The sequence below is a fragment of the Anser cygnoides genome, chromosome 4 (assembly GCF_040182565.1).
Source record: "Anser cygnoides isolate HZ-2024a breed goose chromosome 4, Taihu_goose_T2T_genome, whole genome shotgun sequence".
In the NCBI taxonomy this organism is placed as follows: domain Eukaryota; kingdom Metazoa; phylum Chordata; class Aves; order Anseriformes; family Anatidae; genus Anser; species Anser cygnoides.
In genome coordinates this window covers 790967-808768 of record NC_089876.1, presented here as the reverse complement: position 1 = coordinate 808768, position 17802 = coordinate 790967, and the positions used below count along the sequence as shown (strand labels likewise).

The 17802-nt window shown below is 60.2% G+C and overlaps 1 protein-coding gene across 11 annotated transcripts in view; it reads right to left on the bottom strand.

The window, feature by feature from the left end:
- The window catches only part of DYSF (dysferlin), a 95259-nt gene that overhangs the window by 55456 nt on the left and 22001 nt on the right, over nucleotides 1–17802 (bottom strand). For 9 of the 11 annotated variants that reach the window (XM_066997028.1, XM_066997030.1, XM_066997029.1 and 6 more), the window contains 13 exons: nucleotides 17535–17666; nucleotides 16961–17127; nucleotides 16545–16659; nucleotides 16158–16263; nucleotides 15525–15667; nucleotides 14376–14549; nucleotides 10399–10492; nucleotides 10095–10172; nucleotides 5456–5637; nucleotides 4230–4370; nucleotides 2983–3012; nucleotides 2397–2423; nucleotides 1527–1568 (listed from right to left, as the gene is read on the bottom strand). In XM_066997028.1, coding sequence (XP_066853129.1) covers nucleotides 1527–1568; nucleotides 2397–2423; nucleotides 2983–3012; nucleotides 4230–4370; nucleotides 5456–5637; nucleotides 10095–10172; nucleotides 10399–10492; nucleotides 14376–14549; nucleotides 15525–15667; nucleotides 16158–16263; nucleotides 16545–16659; nucleotides 16961–17127; nucleotides 17535–17666 — 1431 coding nt within the window. The remainder of the gene's footprint in view (nucleotides 1–1526; nucleotides 1569–2396; nucleotides 2424–2982; nucleotides 3013–4229; nucleotides 4371–5455; nucleotides 5638–10094; nucleotides 10173–10398; nucleotides 10493–14375; nucleotides 14550–15524; nucleotides 15668–16157; nucleotides 16264–16544; nucleotides 16660–16960; nucleotides 17128–17534; nucleotides 17667–17802) is intronic. The other 2 variants (XM_066997023.1, XM_066997027.1) reach the window with 1 other exon arrangement.

The following is a 17802-nucleotide window of genomic DNA, read 5'->3' as shown; positions in this document are numbered from 1 at the left end:
CAGTTGGAACCAATTTAGGAGACCGGCATTCTTTTCAGGCTAAAGTATTATTGCATTAAATTAAGTGGGTGTATGCATGTCAAGTATGGGACTGGTTGGGGTTTACGTGCATGTGCAGATGACTACACTACAAAGGGATTTTCCATAGTGGCACGTTGGATGTACTAGATGTTAAGCTCTACTTTGCAGCGGCAGCTGCCGGTGGCTGCTGAATTGAACTGTGTGCGCACTGGGTCTGGCCTGGGGCAGCAGAATGGACTGCACGGCCCTTGAAGAGCTGTCCCCAGATTCGTTTGTCTTGCACTGCACTTACAGCACTTCAAGGTGCCTAAGCAGGGGCTGAAGCAGGACAAGCCTCAGTCTGTCCTTGTTTGGTGAAAAAAGGTTGTTTCTATCTTTAATTGTGCTTAAGTTGCATTTAAGCTGCTCACCGGAGACACGGCTGGGGAAGCCAGCCCACCTCCAAGCCCTGAAGAAGGCTCAAAATGTGATGTCTGCTCCCCAAAAGGGAGTACTTATCTCCTCTAAGAGAGCTCCTAAATTTCCACTGGCACAAACGCCATGTGTTGCGTTTCCTTATAGCCGTTGGACTAAAGATTATTTCAAGTTTTCTGTCCTCTGGCAAATCCGTAAGGGAAAAGGGGAAAGCCTTAGGGAAAGAGCTCCTGCTTGCCCCCTGTCCTGCTGGGTCCACCAGCAGCTCTGACAGCAACAGCACCCGTCTGGCTCCCAGCACTGCAACGCCTTCGGCTAGGGCTGTGCTTCTCCCAGATCTCCGCTGGATGAACGAGCACCAGAGGTTTCACCAGCTGGGATGGAAAGGGGCAGCGAGTCCTTGGGACGAGCGGACACAGGGAGGCACCGTGGAGGATTCAGGGTCATAGTGGGGAACAAGCAATTCCCAGACACAGCTCTCAACCCAGCCACAGCAGGAAGGATAAGACATCCATGCAAAGGCCCGTGGGGTCAGCTGGAAGCTGTATTTTTTTTTTTTTTTGAGTGGGGCCAAGTCAGGGGAATCAGAGCGGAAGGGAGCTCCGGAGGCCACCTTGCCCAACCCTGCCTTTCACACAGCGGTGGAAGAGAGGTGAGCAAAAGTCCACGCAGCTCAGCCCAGCCGAAACAATGACTGGCAACTTCTCCCTGTTTGAGCACGCAGCTGGGTGATGCAATTCAAGGGGAAGTTAAATCCCAGCGCGTGGAGGGGATGTGTCCTAAAAGGGCTGCTCCCACTTCCACCAAACAGAAAGGCAGGAGAAGGAAGTCTGGTGCCAGCCCGGCCATCCAGACACAACATGAACCCGAATCTGAGGCGTGTGGGAGCCTGGCTGCCCCCAGGGGTTTATTTACTGCCACGGGCACTGGAGCCTCCAGGCTGGCATTGCTCTTTGGGATGCAACCTCAGGGAGCTGGTTTGGAGGGGGCTCCTGCAGGGCAGGGGGGTGAGGCCAGCCTGCGTCTGAATTTGCTTTCTGGACAGGGGCAGAGGAACAGAGGGGAGCCAAGTGTCCGAGCATAAAAGGTACCCATTGGAGGAGCCCCTCGTAGAACAAGGCGGGGGTGCAGAGCTGTGGAGTGCCCAGTCCAGAAATGGCAGTGGCAAGAAATGGAGGAGAAAGAGCAGAGAGATGGTTATGTTTACACGAGCTCGGCCATCTCAGCACACATGGAGCATGAAGACGAGCCCTCCCGCACCACCAGGAACGGCTGATGGAAGAAACGAAACTTCCACTGTGGGTGGAAAAAACTAATTTTGCAAAGATGTGCTCATGCCGTCCAATCCTTCATGGAGGGTGGCCAAGCTCTTTCCATGCCCCAGGTTCCTCATCACTTGTCTCCCAGACTTTGGGGTTACCTGGCTCCGAGGGCCACCACAGCACTCAGCGGTGCCCCTCGTTCAGCTCCCTGCCTTGGGCTTTCCAAGATGCCAGCCCACCCTGGCAGTGCTCAGTTCAGCCAGTGACGGGCTCTGCAGGGTGTACAGCATTGTATGTATTTAATTTAGAGCACATGGAGCACACCAGCGCATGCCACAATTCATGGTGAATCCCTCCCCAAAAAGTCGCAAACTTTTCAGGGGGGATTCCAGCTGAGGTCCAGTGAGAGGTCAGCACAGCATTTCGGCTTTCACATGCTTTGTTTGGCCAGGTTGAACATCAGCAGACCTCATGCACACACATCCCACAAAGGTTAATTAAATACCACCCGACGTGCCCTGCCTCGGGAGCCCTTCCTGAGGTAAGGGCAGAGCCATCTGCCCCGGCCTGCTGGTGACCACTCGTTTCTAAAACCCTGATGCAATGGATTTGACCCATCTGAAATGAAGTGGCTGCCCCGTGGAGACACGATTTTAACAATTTCCAAGATGTGGAGACAAAAAAATCTTACAGACTCACCTCATCCAGACTGGAGGAGAGCTCATTCTGTTTGGAGAAGAGAAGGAAAGTAGAGTTAGAGCAACTCCCAACCATAAGCCATCCTAGGGCTTTTTAGATAACCAAATGGGAAAAGGATGCTGTCCAAGCCTCTGCCTCCCCTGGCTCAGTTTGAGAAGAAATCAGTGGAGATGACTTAAAACATCCGAAACATCAGTTAATGCCTTCGCTGGGCTTCTGGGTAGGAAGCGTGCTGGGAAGCACAGCCCTTCGCAATGGAAATGCTGACATTTTCTCAGGGCAGGAATACATCCTTCCATATATCCAGAATGGGATACGCTCGCTCTGTCTTGGAGGTCAAAAGCGAGCTGTCTCGCTCACTCCAGCTCCCTCTGCCATCAGCTGAAGGAAATCAGCACCCCCGCATGGGGATCCATCCATCTCAAGAGAGGTGCCTAAGACAGGATGGACAAACTGCCTGCAGGACCAGGGCTGCAAGGTCCACTGCAAACCTCTGCTGAGAGCCAGCAGCAATTTGGGGCAGGGGAGCGGAGGGGACACTTCGGGGTGCAGGGCCGAGGAGTTACAAGCAGGAGGGAGGCATTACCTCGAAGCCAGGGATGTGATGGACAGCCGGCTGTGGAGAAGAAAAACACACACTTGTCATTTGCACTCCTGGCGATGAGAAACATTTTGGAGCTGGGCTCTGAAATCCTGGGCGAGAGGGCAGGGCTCTGCCTCCAGCAAGGAGGCACGAGCAGAGCTTTGCAGCCATCAGGCTGCCTTCGGCTGGCATCAAGCAAGGTCCTTGCACAGGACCAAAGTCTTTCCCACCCAGCCCTGCAGCTTCTGCACGGGGTGAGGAGGCAGCAGAGGCAGCGTGCAGATGACTCGGCCCCGTCCTGGCAGCAGAGACCTCCCCGGTGGCACACAGCATCCCCTCGCCACCTCCCCTGGGCATCAGCTCCCGTATTCCACTGGTGGCTGCCACCCTGCCCAGCCTCATGCAGCCAGAATTGGTGCACAGCCGACGTCAGCATCCCTGCATGGGCACAGCCCTGGTCCCCCCAGCAGCCCCGGCACGTGGAGCAGGGCTGAGATCCAGCAGCGTGCAGCAGCACACAGCATCCCTGCAGGAGCAGCGCTGGGACCCACATGGCGGGGAGAGAGGAGGGAGCTGCGGGACCCCGTTCCCAATTAGCACCTGGGGGCCGGGAGGGGGAAGCAGGAGGGGCAGATGTAGGCTTCCATCCACTTCCCTTGGCACGGAGGCAGAGCTGGGCTGCAGCCAGTGGAAAAGCAAGGGATGAAAAAGGCGAGGGGGTGGTGCGTGCACGGGGAGGGTGGAAAGGGAACGAGAGCGCACGGGGCACGAAGAGCAGCCTCTCCAGCCCGGGCTGGCTCCACGGTGCAGCCTGCGTCCCCTGCGGCTCGTTACGCCAGCAGCCAGCAGAGCCGGGCAGCTGGCTGCAGCAGTAACCGCCCACCGCAGCTCTCATAAATCCCCTCCGGAAATTAACTCTGCTCTGAGCAAAGGGCAGCGATCTGGGGCTGGATGCTCTGGGCTCTTCCCGCGGTGCAGAGGTGCCAAGGCTCGGAGCTAAGTGAGCCTGGCCAGGCCGGCTGGATGCACGCAGCACCTCCCAAACCAGCACCCCGGCAAGCCAAGGCTTGGACCCGGCACCGAGCCTCTTCCCACCGCTCTGCTAATCCCACCGCATGGCTGGAAGCTGCGGAGGGGCACCCGGAGGGGCACTGAGCCCAGCGGGGGTAACAGTGCCGAGCAAAGGCTGGGAAAGTGCTGAGACACAGAGGGAAGAAGCCAGCGTTGCAGTCAGAGGACGGGGCGCTCACCTTCTCCCTCTGAATCAGCTCGAAGGACGCCAGCAGCTCCCCGACGCTCCTGCTGCCCTTGCTGACCGGGTGCCAGGAGAGCCGCGGCGAGCGCTGCAGGCTGGGCTTGCACACGCAGCGCCCCATGAACTCGTCCGCGCCCTGGAAGGCAGCAGAGGGACGGGGAGCCCCCCTCAGATACCTGCCGCGGCGTCTGACCCACGAGGAACCCGTCCACCCACAGAGGATTCGCATGCCCGTACAGACCCAGGTCTTCCAGCTCCTCCTCCCTGTTACTACTAGGGGTAGAAACGCACTCTTTTTGCGCATTTTGGCTTAAACGGGAGGTGAGATTCCCTCTGCTATCGCACAATTTCAGAACAGGAGCTTGGAGCATGACACAGAATCACAGAATACAATGGCAGAGCATCCCGAGCTGGAAGGGACCCCCCTGGATCACCGAGTCCAGCTGCTGACCCCAGGAGCAGGACCAGCAGCTCCCGACGAGCCCATTCACCATCCCCAGCTGGACCTCCGGCTGCCCTCGCTGCCACCCCGAGGAGCTTCCAGCTTTCCCAGGAGTGACAGAGAGCGTGATATCTTAGGTCCCAGCACAGCAGCTACAGGAATTGAAGCAGGACCTTGGGGTCAGCAGTGAGGTCAGGGCCCTCTCTGCCACAGGCAGGGCACGACACCACCTCCACCACGAGAGCCCACGTGGGGGAAGAGAGGAGGGGGGAGACGCACCGAGACATTCCCAAGGTGTTGTGCGTGCCGTGCATTCATGCACTGCTCTTACAGGGGTCTGAAAGCCCTCCTGCCCTCGTGGCAGGCTACAGTCCCGTTTGTCTGGGGAGGATTCGGGGTTATCTCCCCACCCAAAATGCCATCACTACAAGGCACTTTGGATACTGTGGGCAGCTGGGCAAACAACAGGGCACGGTCCCCCTACTCCCACGACTGCTTTAAATCCTGTCCCAAGTTCTTTGCACAAGGAACCACGGCTAACTGAGATGCTCGGCAACATCGATACAGCCTTGGTAACTAGAGCAGGGCACCACGGACATCAGCAGCACCCTAAAATCCCCTTGCTGGATTTTTATCATCTGAGCGTCCAGGTCAGCGTCCGAGCCGCCCGGAGATGCTACAGCTTTGCACTCCACAGGGCAGGAATGGTGCTGTGCGTTCCTCCCATCTACCCCAGCACACTCACACCACGAAGGCCCAGCTCACGCCAGTACACTTACGTAGGTGTCGTGGTCATATATTTCCACCACGATGTTGGGAGGGGAGTCGGACACCTTCTGGGGGTCCCCGAAGATCTCGATCTCATAGAAGATGAGCGTCTGGTCCCAGGTGGGGTTCAGGGTGTTCTTGATCACCACCGTCTTCTGGCTTTGGTGGAGGAAGGAAACAATGGCATACGGATCTGCAAGGGACGGTGGGCAAGAGGTGAAGGCTGAATCACAGCTACCAGCCGGAGGAGAATTCACATCGTACAAGCACCTGCAGCTGTGCAGGGAAGACCGCAAACAGGCTGAGGGAGCTGTGGGTCTTTTAGGAACAGCAGTGACATTCCCATCGTGTCCCAGGCAACTCCACCTCTTACCCCTATACACCAGTTACCCTCAGCTGAGGCACTTCCCAGGCTAGGTGTCACCTGGCAAGGACTCAAAACGACGTGAGGAACCATCCCCTCGTGTTTCTTTGCAGTACTGTCTCCCTCTGAGGCCCCCCAGGCCTTGCACGAGGAGAGGAGCAGTCCACCCCTACCCACCCAAGACACCTGGAGTTCCGCAGGTTTCTATCCTGCTGAGCCTAAATCCTCTCTTTTCAAGCTCAAACGTCTCAGCCGTGGGAACTGCTCCTCATAAAGGGCCAGTCCAGACCTCTGCTCACTGCAGCTCTTTTTGGGGCAAGACAACCACAACGTAGCACACAACTTAGCGGTTTATCTACGCAGAAACAATTCTAAAATCATAGAATCCACGCAAAAGCCTTCCTTCTTGTCCGATGCAGCTTCCCTTCCTTAAAAACCTCTAATGAAGGATTTTGCCCGAAACCTTCCAGATATCCCCTTAGACCCCATACACCAGAACAACCCTGTCCTCTGGCGATACCTCCAGCTGGTGAAGGTGCTGTGACCTTCCCTGGCCCCATCTCCCAGCGCCCTGCTGCTGTAGCATTAGAAATTTCCTCCCCGTGTGACCTGGTCTGTCTTGGTCCAGGTTGTTTTCATGACTCCTAGCCCCGTCCACAAGGAGCAAGGAAGCACAAAAAGTTCATCTATTGGCTTATGTTGTGTTTTTTTTTGTTTTTTTTTTTCTTTCCCAAAAAAATAATCCAGGTGAGCAGTGACTTCAGGCCTGGCCCTGACGTGAAGAGCAGACCCTGAAGAAGGTGGCTGAGGTGTTACTGCCTCCCCCCCGGGGTCTCCAGAGGGGACAGGAACTGAAGACACAGCCCATGACCAGCCGGAGTCATCCTCAGCTGCTTCACGCGAGCCTGGGTATCCTCCAGGTCCCGGGCAGGGCTGTGGGTTCCCAGCACTCCCAGTTGCCCCACCAGGCCTCCAGCTGCTGGGCCGGGCGGCTCTGGGGCTCCCCGAGACCTTGCACCCACCAGCCCCGTGCAGGTGCCCCACAGAGCCCGGATTTTGGGCACATTCGGGCACCATTTGGTGCTGTGCCCACGGCCTCACCCTCACCTGGGGCAACGCCGCCAGCTGCAGCAGCGAGGAGCAGCCTCCCTCAACAGCCCGAGCAATTAACACAGGAAGCCTGAGATCAATTAGCGGCGGAAACGTGAAATCCGATTCCCCTCTGACACCTTCCCTGCCAGGCAGCCTCAAAGAGCAGGCGGGGAGCCGAGGGGTGCCGGGTACGGAGGCAGGGCGGCCGTGGCAGAACCGGGAGCGAGGCTCAAATGGTGCCATGGGGTCACGCTGTAAGACCCCATGGGGACTGAAGACCCTTTTATATTTGGCAGCACCTACCGGTCCCTGCCGAGGATGAGATCTCCGGGATGGCTGCGCCTCACCTGAGCCACAAGAGGCTCTGGGTACCTGCAAAGGCACAGCGGCCGGAGACCTGGTGGGCCCTCGGAGAAGGACACGGGCCACCCCTGCTCTCGGCAGCCAGCCTCACGTGCCACCACAACACACAGGTACACCAGAGAGCGCACGGAGAGCCACCAGCACGCTCTGGGGTCTCACCCGGGTCACCCCAAAGCCAGTCCCAGGAGAGCCGCTGGTGGCCAGGAGCACGGCACACCCCACGAACGCTCGGCACCGCACAAACCCCCAGTCCCTGGAGGGGACCCCGGCCCCACAGGAGCTCTCGTGCCCCCCACGCAGAGCACGGGGAGCTGACACTGGAGCACGCCGGCCCCTGCGTGCCCTGGGCATGCGGGGTCAGCCCCGAACACCCCGCAGCGGGCTCTGGCAGAGCAGGGAGGCATCCCCCACCTCCCTCCCTCCGCCAGAGGCTGGGGGGGCCGGGGGGATGTATTTTCCTTCTTGGCGTCCGGACCGCAGCAGACGTGTTTAATGAGCCGGGCTGTTTGCGAGGTGGCCGGCTGGAGAGAGCACTATTCACGCTGGGAAGAACCTTTTCCACTTACGCGCTTTTTTCCAGTAAGAGGCAAGCAGAATGCGTTACAATAAACAAAAAAACCATGGGTTTGGATTTGCTTTCTTGCTCTTTTTTTTTTCCCCTCTTCTTCTTTTTAAAGGAGGCCTCCATAAAGCCCCTTTGTTTAGACCCTCGTGTGCACAGAAGGTTTATTTTTATAACTGTGTAAAGCCCCCTTAATGAACTCCTTTATGCTTTGTTAAGGCAGCGGAGATCACAATTCCACATTGTGGCATGTTGTTACTCATGTTGTCCTTGGCTGGGTTTTTCCGAGGGAAGGGACTCCCTCCCCGCTCCGCGATCGGGGCCATGAGATCACCTTGGTCCCCACCGTTTCGAACAACAACCCCATTGTGGAGACGGGACCTCGGTGGGCGCAGACACTGGGTGATTGTTTGGGTGCCCTGCACCTCCCCGGGGCATTTGTGCCCCTACCTTGCACCCCTCTGCTTCCAAATAGCGGGGGGAGCCCGAGCCCCCCCGGGACCGCAGTCCTGCTGCCTGGCACGGGGATGTCCCCGCGGCGGGTCACCGCTTCTGGGGACTGTCCCTGCGCGCCACCCAAGGTCCATCCCCTCCGTGTCAGCCCCAGAAGGAATCCCACGCCCGGCCCCTTTGCGGATCCCCGCAGCGGGGTGACCACAGCGAGGGCCTCGGGGGGATGCGGGATGCGCCTGGCCGCGGGCATCGCTGCAGAGGGTGCGGGTGCTGCGGGGGTGCTGAGGGGTGCTCATGTCCCAGACGCAGCCCCCACCACGCAGCACTTGGGACTTTTTGCATCACCCCAGCCCCGGCTCTGACTCAGGGATAAATACCAACATCCCCACTTTGCTGTTTTTCCACCTCAAAATGACACCGCAAAGCACTAACGGCCGTGCGCAGAGACAGCTTCGGTCACAAGCACCGAAGAGCTGTGGGGATGAGGATGTGGGGCCGCCCGGCTGCAGGGCCAGTCCCCACCCAGCTCGAGCTCCACAGGACAGTCCCCAGCGTGTCCCCCCCTCCACAGCCACGCTTCTGTCCCTGCTGCAAACAAAATGCTCCTAAAACCAAGCAACCTGCAGGCCCGCAGCCTCGGCACCCCAACAACCCACACCCATCGACCTCCAGCACGACGCACCTGATCCTAACTTCATTTCCTATTTCATTCCATTTTCTGAAATACCTCCCCCATCTGCCACTCTCAGGTGTTTTCTTTTCCAACCAGAACAACTGGTTGGAAACAACAACCAAACAACTTTTTCTTTCCTAACAAATGGGGTCTCTCTCCTTCAGCAGAGCCCCTGGGTTTGCAGCGAGCCCAAAATCGTGAGCCCCTTGTGCTCAGCTTGGAGGAGAAATCCCCCTCTCCCTCCCTCCCCCAAAACTCCCTGGTTCCACCAGAGCAGCAGAAGCAGGGACGAGTCCTTCAGAGGAGGAGATGAGGCTTCCTGCATGCCTTGCCCTGCCAGGGACGAGCTCCCACCGCTGACCACGGTTCCCTTTGCAGAGCTGGGAACAAAACCCAGGCAGCCTCCATCCCTTCCCCAAACCCCACAGCAAATCCCCTCTACAAACCCCAAAACCCACACTGCTGCCCCTGAACTGCCAGGGCAGGCAAGAAGCCAGCCAGGATCATCCAGATGGGAGCAAGCTGGATCCCGAGGGCACACAAATCCCAGCAGAAACCTCATGAGGATGTGGGATAAGGCGCCTGTCTGCTCCCAGGTGCTCCCTGCACCTCTGCACCCTGTTGAATTTTTCCACGAGCGCCGCAGGGAGGTTCCTGCCCCGTGCTCCACCATCTCAGCCCCAAGCCCTCCGTCCTCTCTGCGTTCCCACAGCTCGCACAGGAGGCTGGCTCGAGGCGCTGGGCCACAGTAAACATCCCTGCCCTCCCTCTGTTTGTGTCTGTCGTGCCCCGAGCCGCCTGCTACCCAGCCTTGCCACCAGCTTTCCGTGCCACCGTCACCTCGGGTCAGGAGAAGGGGCCACCAGCAAAGCAAACAGCTCTGACTCGCAGCTGACCTGGGCGACTGTGGTTTCTGGCTGGGCTCTCACGTAACAGGCCTTGGATCTCCGGCTTCTTGCTGTTGGGACTCGAGCTACAGGGCTGGTCTCCTTGGGAAAGCCTCGTGCCTTTGGGGCACGGCTGCCCAACACCCCCATAAACACCCCAAAGCTCCAGCAATTTGCTTCAGCGACCCTACTGGCGTTCATCAGAGCGCTAATCGTGAGCGCGAAACGTGCGGATGATGCACGCAGCTGGGCTTACCTGAAAAGCTGTCCTTGTCCATGGCGATCAGGTCCCGAGCCTGGTACATGTAGCAGCGCAGGTGGTATCTGTTCCCATCTGCCACGGGGAACGGGAAATGGGAAACGGGTGAGGGGAGAGCCCGGGGTGAGCGCGGGCAGCACCACGACTCCGTGCCCGTGTTCCCAGGAAGGAGCCGTGCCCAGCCCCGTCCCCACCCGCCAGCACTGGAGGAGATTTGGGGCGATGCCCGGCCACGGGGTGCCCACAGCAGGGCCCCCACGCTGCAGCTCCTGAAAATTTTGCCCTCCCTTTGAGGACTCACAGTCAAAAATGCAGGAAATGGTGGGTCTGTTGACACCGAAACTGAGGGTGGAGACAGATTTGCCGTCATCGCTCTTGTCGTCCGTCACTCCCCCCTGCAAGAGAAAGCAATGGGAGACTGGTTGCACTGGGACCCCCGCGGGGTGCGATGCCCCAGGGCTTGTCCGCAGGGGCGTCCGAGGGGACTTCGGGCTCCTGGGGACATTCACCTCCCAGCACCCATGGGGTGACCCTGGGGCTCTCCTGCCCCCCAGATCCTGAGCCGTGCCATGCTGGGAGTTAATGGGATGGGTCAACAAAGCCCCAGAGCCACCGAGTCAGATGGCCTCGGGCTTGTGTGCATCAGTCCTTCCCCTGCCTTGCTTCCTCCTCCTCTTCCTCCTTCTCCTCCCCACCCAGCATCTGAGGGACCCCAACCCACAGCCAACGGGTCCCAGCTCCCCTAACACCCCCCGGTATTTCAGCAAAGCCCCTCCGTAAGGCACAGCACCCTTCTTCTTGGGGCAGCAGCTACAGCAATTTCACTAAGTCCCCTTGTGAGCAAAATTAATGGAGCATAAACTCGGCTAACAGCGATACAGCTGGTGTCGAGGGCACAGAAATGCCCCGGCCGCTGCTTGGAAGGAGCCTCGGCCGACCTTGGCCACCGCTCTTCCCTCTTCTTGTTTTCGCGCGGGAGCGCCGGCCGTTTGGCACCTCTTGATTGCAACGTTCGACTTGAAAGAGTTAGTTGCAGGAAAAGGAGCATAAAGATGGCTTTCCAGCCAGCGTAAAGCTGATCTTTGAGTATTTTCAATTATCAGATGCTAGGGAGAGACAGGAGGGGTGTTTAAAAAAAAGAGAAGGGAAGGAAAGGAAAAATAAAAGCAGGTCCGGGATGGAGTTTCTGGATCCCAGAGCCACCCAGTCCCAAAAACAGGTCAGGAGCTCAGGTGGTCCGCAGAGCCCTTTTTGCCTTTCCAAAATGCTCCAGATCCATGCAGCAGGGCAAAAGGGGGTTCCCACCACCCTAAACCACCGTGGAGCACCCTTTGACCACCGGGTTAACCCAAATTTCCCCAAGCTGAGGTAAAGCCTCCCCAGTTCACCGTTGACAAGGGGCTTGCGAGCAGGGACTGGGCAGCTCCAGGCTCCAAAGCACGCCTTGGAGAGGGCGAGCTGCAAAAAGACCTGGCTCGTGGCTGTCGTTTGGGGTCTCCACACGGGATGCAGCACCTTCAAGACTTCCCCCCCTTCCTCCCATCCCTGCACGGCTTCCAAATGCAGTGCAAGGTGCGAGCAGCCAACGCAAGGCTTCAGCACTGGGAGCCTGCTGTCACCACACCGCAGCAGGACTGCGCACCTCGGTGTCCCCCCAGGTTTAACTCATTGCCCCCTGCCCGGGCAGCAGCCACGTGGGCTCGGTTGCGCCTGGTGCAGAGCCAAAGCCAGGGCAGACGCGCAAGCCGGTGGAGACAGACAAGATTTTCCAGGCTGGTATGGCAACCCCAAAGCTCTCCTCCAGCCAAAGGCTTCCCTCAGCTGATGCTCGGAGGAGGATCGGAGGAAACGAGGTTCACGGGGTGCGAGGGCTGCTCGCAGCTCCGGGGGACAGCCTCTGGGATTTCCATCCGAAACTGGAGGCGGCCCCGAGCCGCAGAGCTCAGCTCGGGGCTTCCCGGGAAATCGTAGCCAGGGCAGACGCCGTGGCTGTGGTCCGTCTCCTTCAGTAACCATCAGCGACGAGCCAGCTGCTAGGCGGCAGGTCCCAGAAAAGCTGGGACACATCACCCCCGAGAGGGAATGATATGCTGATATGGCAGAGGTGGGGGCCAAGACACCCCGTCTGGGGGAAAGGAAGGATGCTCGGCTTTTGTGGGGTGGGCGCACGGGTGAAACACGGGCTGGAGAGGAGCACATGAGCTGGAAACGACAGCACAGCGCTGCAAATGGTGATGTTACAGCGGCTCAGCAGCTCAGGTGCTAAAAGCCTCCTGCACCACCAGCTGCTTGGTCTCGAGCTCCCCGCTCCTCAGCTCGGACCCACCGTGAGAAGCAAAAGCCCCAGCTGCTTTGTGGGCAGCCCCGTGGGCATGCCCAGGTCTGGGGACTGGGGAAAGGACAGAGCACGTGTGAGCAGCGGAATGAAATCCTCTGAGCGAAAACAGGGTGAGCACATCCTTGCGGAGGGCGCGAGCGTGCGAGAGGAATCATGCACACGTGCATGCAGAAGGGAAAGCAAAGGCAGCAGAGACGCAGACAGGGCACAGGCGCTCACATTAACACGAGTTCAGAGCCCCAAAGGAGACCCTGGTAGCACCAAAAAGCACTCAGAAACCTCTGAGCACGGTGCTTCCCCCTCTGCTCGCTGCTCTGGGCCAACGTGGCTCAGGCTGGTGCTGCCCTGGGGGTGCTCCCAGCCCTGGTCCCGCTGACCCCCAGCTCTCGGGGCCTCAATATCAAGGACAAGGACTTCTCAGCCCCGCAGGCTGAGACTCCCTGCTGAAACCCCGAGTACCAGGCACATTCCTGCATCCAAGACCCATTCCTTCTGGTCGTGTTTGGTATTATCTTCCTGTTGGAAAACAATCCTCACGAAGAGCTCAGGGAAGCGGGTGCTGGTGTGTTCCGCCTGACTTTGCACTTTAATCCTCCCTCCGCTTTGGTTTCCCTGCACCACGTACGGGCAAACCCAGCCACGACCACAGAAGGGCACGGGTACGTGGGCGAGAGGGTGGCAGAAAACAGAAGCAAGCAGGCAGGAGGGGCTGCGGGAGGCTCCAGGAACCGTCTGGCAGCCCCGGTCCCCAGCCTGGGTAAAATCTGAGCTCGGGGAGGCTCCGGGCTCCCTCTCCTGACAAAATCCCTGCTCTGCTTCAGCGCGCTCGGATCAGGAGGCAGCAGAAGGGCTTCGAGCCTTGGACCCTGCACGCCTCAGCCAAGGGAAGCTGCCTCCTGCTGCCTGCACTTAAAAAGCACCGAAAACAGAGAAAAAACAGCACTGATCGTTCCCAGCCCCCAGTGCCCCCACATGTTCCCCGCCCTCGGCACCCCTTTGGCCCAGCACCCTCATCCCTGCTGTGCAAAATCAGGAACTGCTGTGGGCTGGAGCGCCCTGTGAAATATGCCAGTTGTGCCGGTGCGAGAGAGGAGCCGGGAAGGCACAAATCTGCAAAATCCTGGGACCCTGCTGGCGCCGGTGACACCGCTGAGGGTTTTCCTTGCGTTTTGCTGAGATTCAAGTGGGGAAAATTTACACTTCAGGCACTGGCGTAGGAGGATTGGATGTCTGTGCTGAGGCCACGATGCTCTATAGGAGCAGCCCCAAGGCAGCCCCATCAGATGTCCCCCACCTGGACCCCCCCCAAATTGAGCCACAGGCACGCTGCAGTGGCACAGCCTGGTGAGCGTCCTCCAGCAGCCCCTCTGCGAGGGGCAGACCCTGCCCAGTGACACCCCCATCCCATAGCACTGGGTGGGATAAACACAGCCGGGGGGGTTAAAACGTTATGGGGTCTTCCAGCCAGAGCCCCCGTGAGTGCCCGTGCAAAGGGTGGAGTTGATGCAGAAGGAGGTTTGTCTGGCCAAAAATGGGATGGATGGGCCTGAGGACGAAATCAGCTGTCCTGCCGGTCCCCACGGGGGTGGGTGGCAGCTGAGACCCCCCGCACGGGGCCAGCGTGAGCACATGGCTGATGTACGCCAAGCTCCGATGCAGGAGAACGCCTCGGAGCAGCTCGTCCCGGACAGGTCGCGGCTCAGCCCTTGGCCAGGGGGCAGGACAGCACGGAGCGGAGGGAGGAAAAAAAAGAGCCAAAAGGGGAAAAGAAAAAAAAGAAAGAAAAAAAAAAAGCCCAATAATAGGGGCTTTGTGCTGCCGAGGTTGGTTTTCATTCAGCTATTGGAAAAGCCAAAGGATTATGAAATCCCGAGTATGAGGGAAGCCAGAATATGAGCTAAACAAACAGCGGCCGGTGCGGGCGGCGGGCGGGTACCTACCAGGGCCCCCTCCAAGGCGAAGACGGCGGCGGCACCGGTGCGCTCCAGGGGCTCCATCCTGCGCCTCCAGCGGCGGCGGCGGAAGGCGTCGGTGCGGCGGGGCTTCATGTGGAAGCGCCAGCCGAAGAGCGAGGCGTATTCCCAGCCCTCTCCGTCCAGCTCCTCCTGCTTGTGCTGCCGGACAGGACCCCGCGGGCGCTCAGCACCGGTGGTTGGGGTGGGGTGGCTCGGTCCCACCGCCCCCAGGGCCCTCCGCAGGTGACAGCAGGACCCCAGCCCGGCCGACAGGCGATGCCCACATGTGTGAGGCCGTCCTGAGCTCTGCGGGGTCAGGGTTGTGCCCACCCAAGCCCAGAGCTCGGCCTCCTCCAGCTGCCGCCTGCTGCAGGGTCCCCATGCTGTGCTATGCCCAGGTCCCTGCCAGGAGCTCAGGGCCCTCGGCTGGGTGAATCCCACCTGGAGAAGGTCCTCGCTGGGCTGGGGGCTGCCCAAGCAGAGCAAGGACAGGGCCGCATCCTGCCCAGCCCTGGGCAGCACCACGGCCTCCCCAATACCAGCCTGTCCCCCACCGTGCCACCACCTCTGACCCCTGCTGCGGCCACCACGGCTCTGCCATGGGACCTCCTCTCCAGGGCATCAGTCACAAGGACACGAAGGCTTTTTTCTCCCCAGATCTGTGTCACCTCCCCGGGACATTTGCATCCCTTCGGCTAATGGGGTGACAGGAGCCCCCCAAGATTTCTATCCAAAGCTGTCCAGAGAAAGAGAAAACGGGGGGGAAATATTCCGGGGACCTCGCTGCGGGGAGGGAGCAGCGGCAGCGCTGCGGTGGCATCCGCGGTCCAACTGCACCACCTAGAGGGAAGCAGGACTGGGACCGGGGTGGACTGGGACCCTTGCCAGCCCTGGTTGCAAGCACAGCTCTGCCCCGAGCGGCTTCATGGCACTGGAGGTCCCCGTCCCACCCCACGGAGAGGCCTCCACCCCTGGGAGATGTTGACCCCCAGGGGCAAACCACAGAGGCTGCTGCCTGCTCCAGCGTGGGGCCGCCAGGCTCCAAAGCACCACGAGGCTCTAAGCATGTACATGGGGGGGACGGGGACGTGGCCACGAGCTGCTCCCACCCCCTTCTCCCCGGCCCCGGCCTACCTTCCTCATGGCCTCCATCTGCGCGAGGTCCCGCCGGCGGAGCCGCACCCAGCGCCGCCGCCGGTTGGTGTGGTACATCTTCTCGGCCGGCACCCAGGCCTTGGGCTTGCGGTCCGGGGGGATGGTGATGCCGTACTCCCAGCCTTGGGGACAAAGGGGACACACGGGTGAAGAGGCCCCCCCCCCGCCGGCCTCCCACCTCTCTTCACACCCGTCCGAGTTGGAGCAGCTTTCACAGCAAGGCTTTGTCCAGACACAAGGTGGTTTTCCCCTTTGCTGGGCCGTGCAATCGGCAAGCTGCTCGTGCTGCTGCCAAGGGGGGTCCCCCTGGGGTGCCCAGGGGATGGGCTCGTGGGGTCCCACCAGCCCTTGGCCCAGCCGCGGCTCCAGGTCGCTCCCCTCTGTCCTTCCTTCCCCAACCCCAGCGCTGTGAGCACCGTGGCTGCTCTCCGGCCTGGTGCCTTCCAGCTCGCTCTAGCCAGCAGCCCCAAAAGCCCCCCGTGAAGAACAGCCTGGCCTTTCCCCAGCAGTGAGTCCCCAGCCCTGGTACCTGACGGGACCCTGGAAGGGAACACCACAACAGACAGAGCAAGGGGATGAAAACTGCAGACACCCAAACCTGCTTCCTTGTACCTTTCTCATCCACGGCTCTGTTGAGGTCGGTGTCCCACTCCACGTCTTCCCATTTCCAGCCCGGAGGACACTCGATCTCGTCCTTGTGCAGGACCTTCTCCCCGTTCTGCGGGACACAGCGGGGATCCCAACCAAACAGTCCCAAAACAAACCCCAGGGTCGCGCTGACCCTGCAGCCTGGGACTTTGCCCCGTGCCAGCTTCCCTTGGCCTTTTTGGCTGTACCCGCTCCAGGCCAGGCTGCGGGGCAGCCCCCAGAGGAGGCATTTGGTGAGCACAAATGGGGTCAGCCCAGGGGATTGCAGCTGCAGCCTTGCCCGGGGACCCGCTATGAGGCCGTGGCGTTCAGTGCCGCTGCCCCTGCCCACCAGCCCCACACGGTCCTTACCACGTCGGTGTAGGCATCGGCCATGTGGATCCACTGCCCCCCGGGCAGCCGGACCTGGTTCTCAAACACCTCCTCCACGAAGCTCAGGTGCCCGGCGTCCGCCTCGTGCAGCAGCCTGCGCCCCGGGGAGCGGCAGCGGTCAGGGCACCCCCATCCTGCCCTCCACGAGCACCCAGCTCGGTGGCACCGGGCCCACGTCCCACCTTCAGGGCCCCTCCATCCCAGGCTCACTCGCACAGCACCGCGGTGAGCCGGCAGCGTGGGACCAGGGCTGCCCTGCCCCTCACACCCGCAACCTCCTTCCCCCCTTCTGGGTGACCGTGCCACCACCTTACTAAGTCTGCCCCATTTTGGGGAGCCCGGGAAGCAGCACAGCCCGCCCAAGCTCCGTGGCTTCGCAGAAAACCATCGCTTACGTTTTCTCCGGGCAGATGAACCAGTCGCCGGCCCAGGTCCAGCCCGTGGAGGGCCGAAAGCTGTCCTTGGGCAGTTTGATCTTGCCCGTGACATCCGAGTACTTGGGGTAAGTCAGGCCCGTGGTGCCCCAGTTCCCCACCAGCGCCAGCTTGGTCTGGTTCTCGTACTGAGGGGGCAGAAGCAGAGAGGTTTCTGTGTTAGCGGGGTGAGACGGGTAGCACAGATCCCTGGCAGGAAAGACTTTGAAATCAAACAAATAACGCCCACGTCCTGAGGACAGACCTGCAGGGAAAAGCCCAGACCCCCCCATGCTGTGGGTACCCCCAAATTTCACCCCCCAGCAGGAGGACAGAGGGAAGGAAGCCTTGGCCCGGGGCAGGAGAGCTTCACGGCTCCTTTCCAACCCCTCCCTCGCTCAGGCTGGGTGCTGGTGGAAGCAGCTTGCTCTTTTCAAGGTCAGAAGGGGCTGATGTGTGTCCCCCCCAGCCCTCCTCCCTCCCCGCTGTGCTGGACCCCTGCAAGAGGGGAACCCCCGAGGCTGCGGAGCTGGGAGGGTCCCCCCGAGATGCTCACAGTTTCGGCAAAGACGGAGAGCTTCCCCTCGGCGTACTGGTTGAACTCCTTCTCGTCGACGGACAGCCCGAACCAGAGCTGCACCCGGATCTGCGCTGGGATCCTCGGTCCCATCGCCTCCTCCTGGGGGTACTGCACAAGACAGAGCCGCGTTAACGTCCCCGTGCAGGACGCCCACGGGGGGACACTGGATGGGAGGCCAACATCTGCGGGGCTGGGGGTACAAAGCCCCCACAGCCCTGGCTGGGGCAGCAGAAGCCTGCAAACA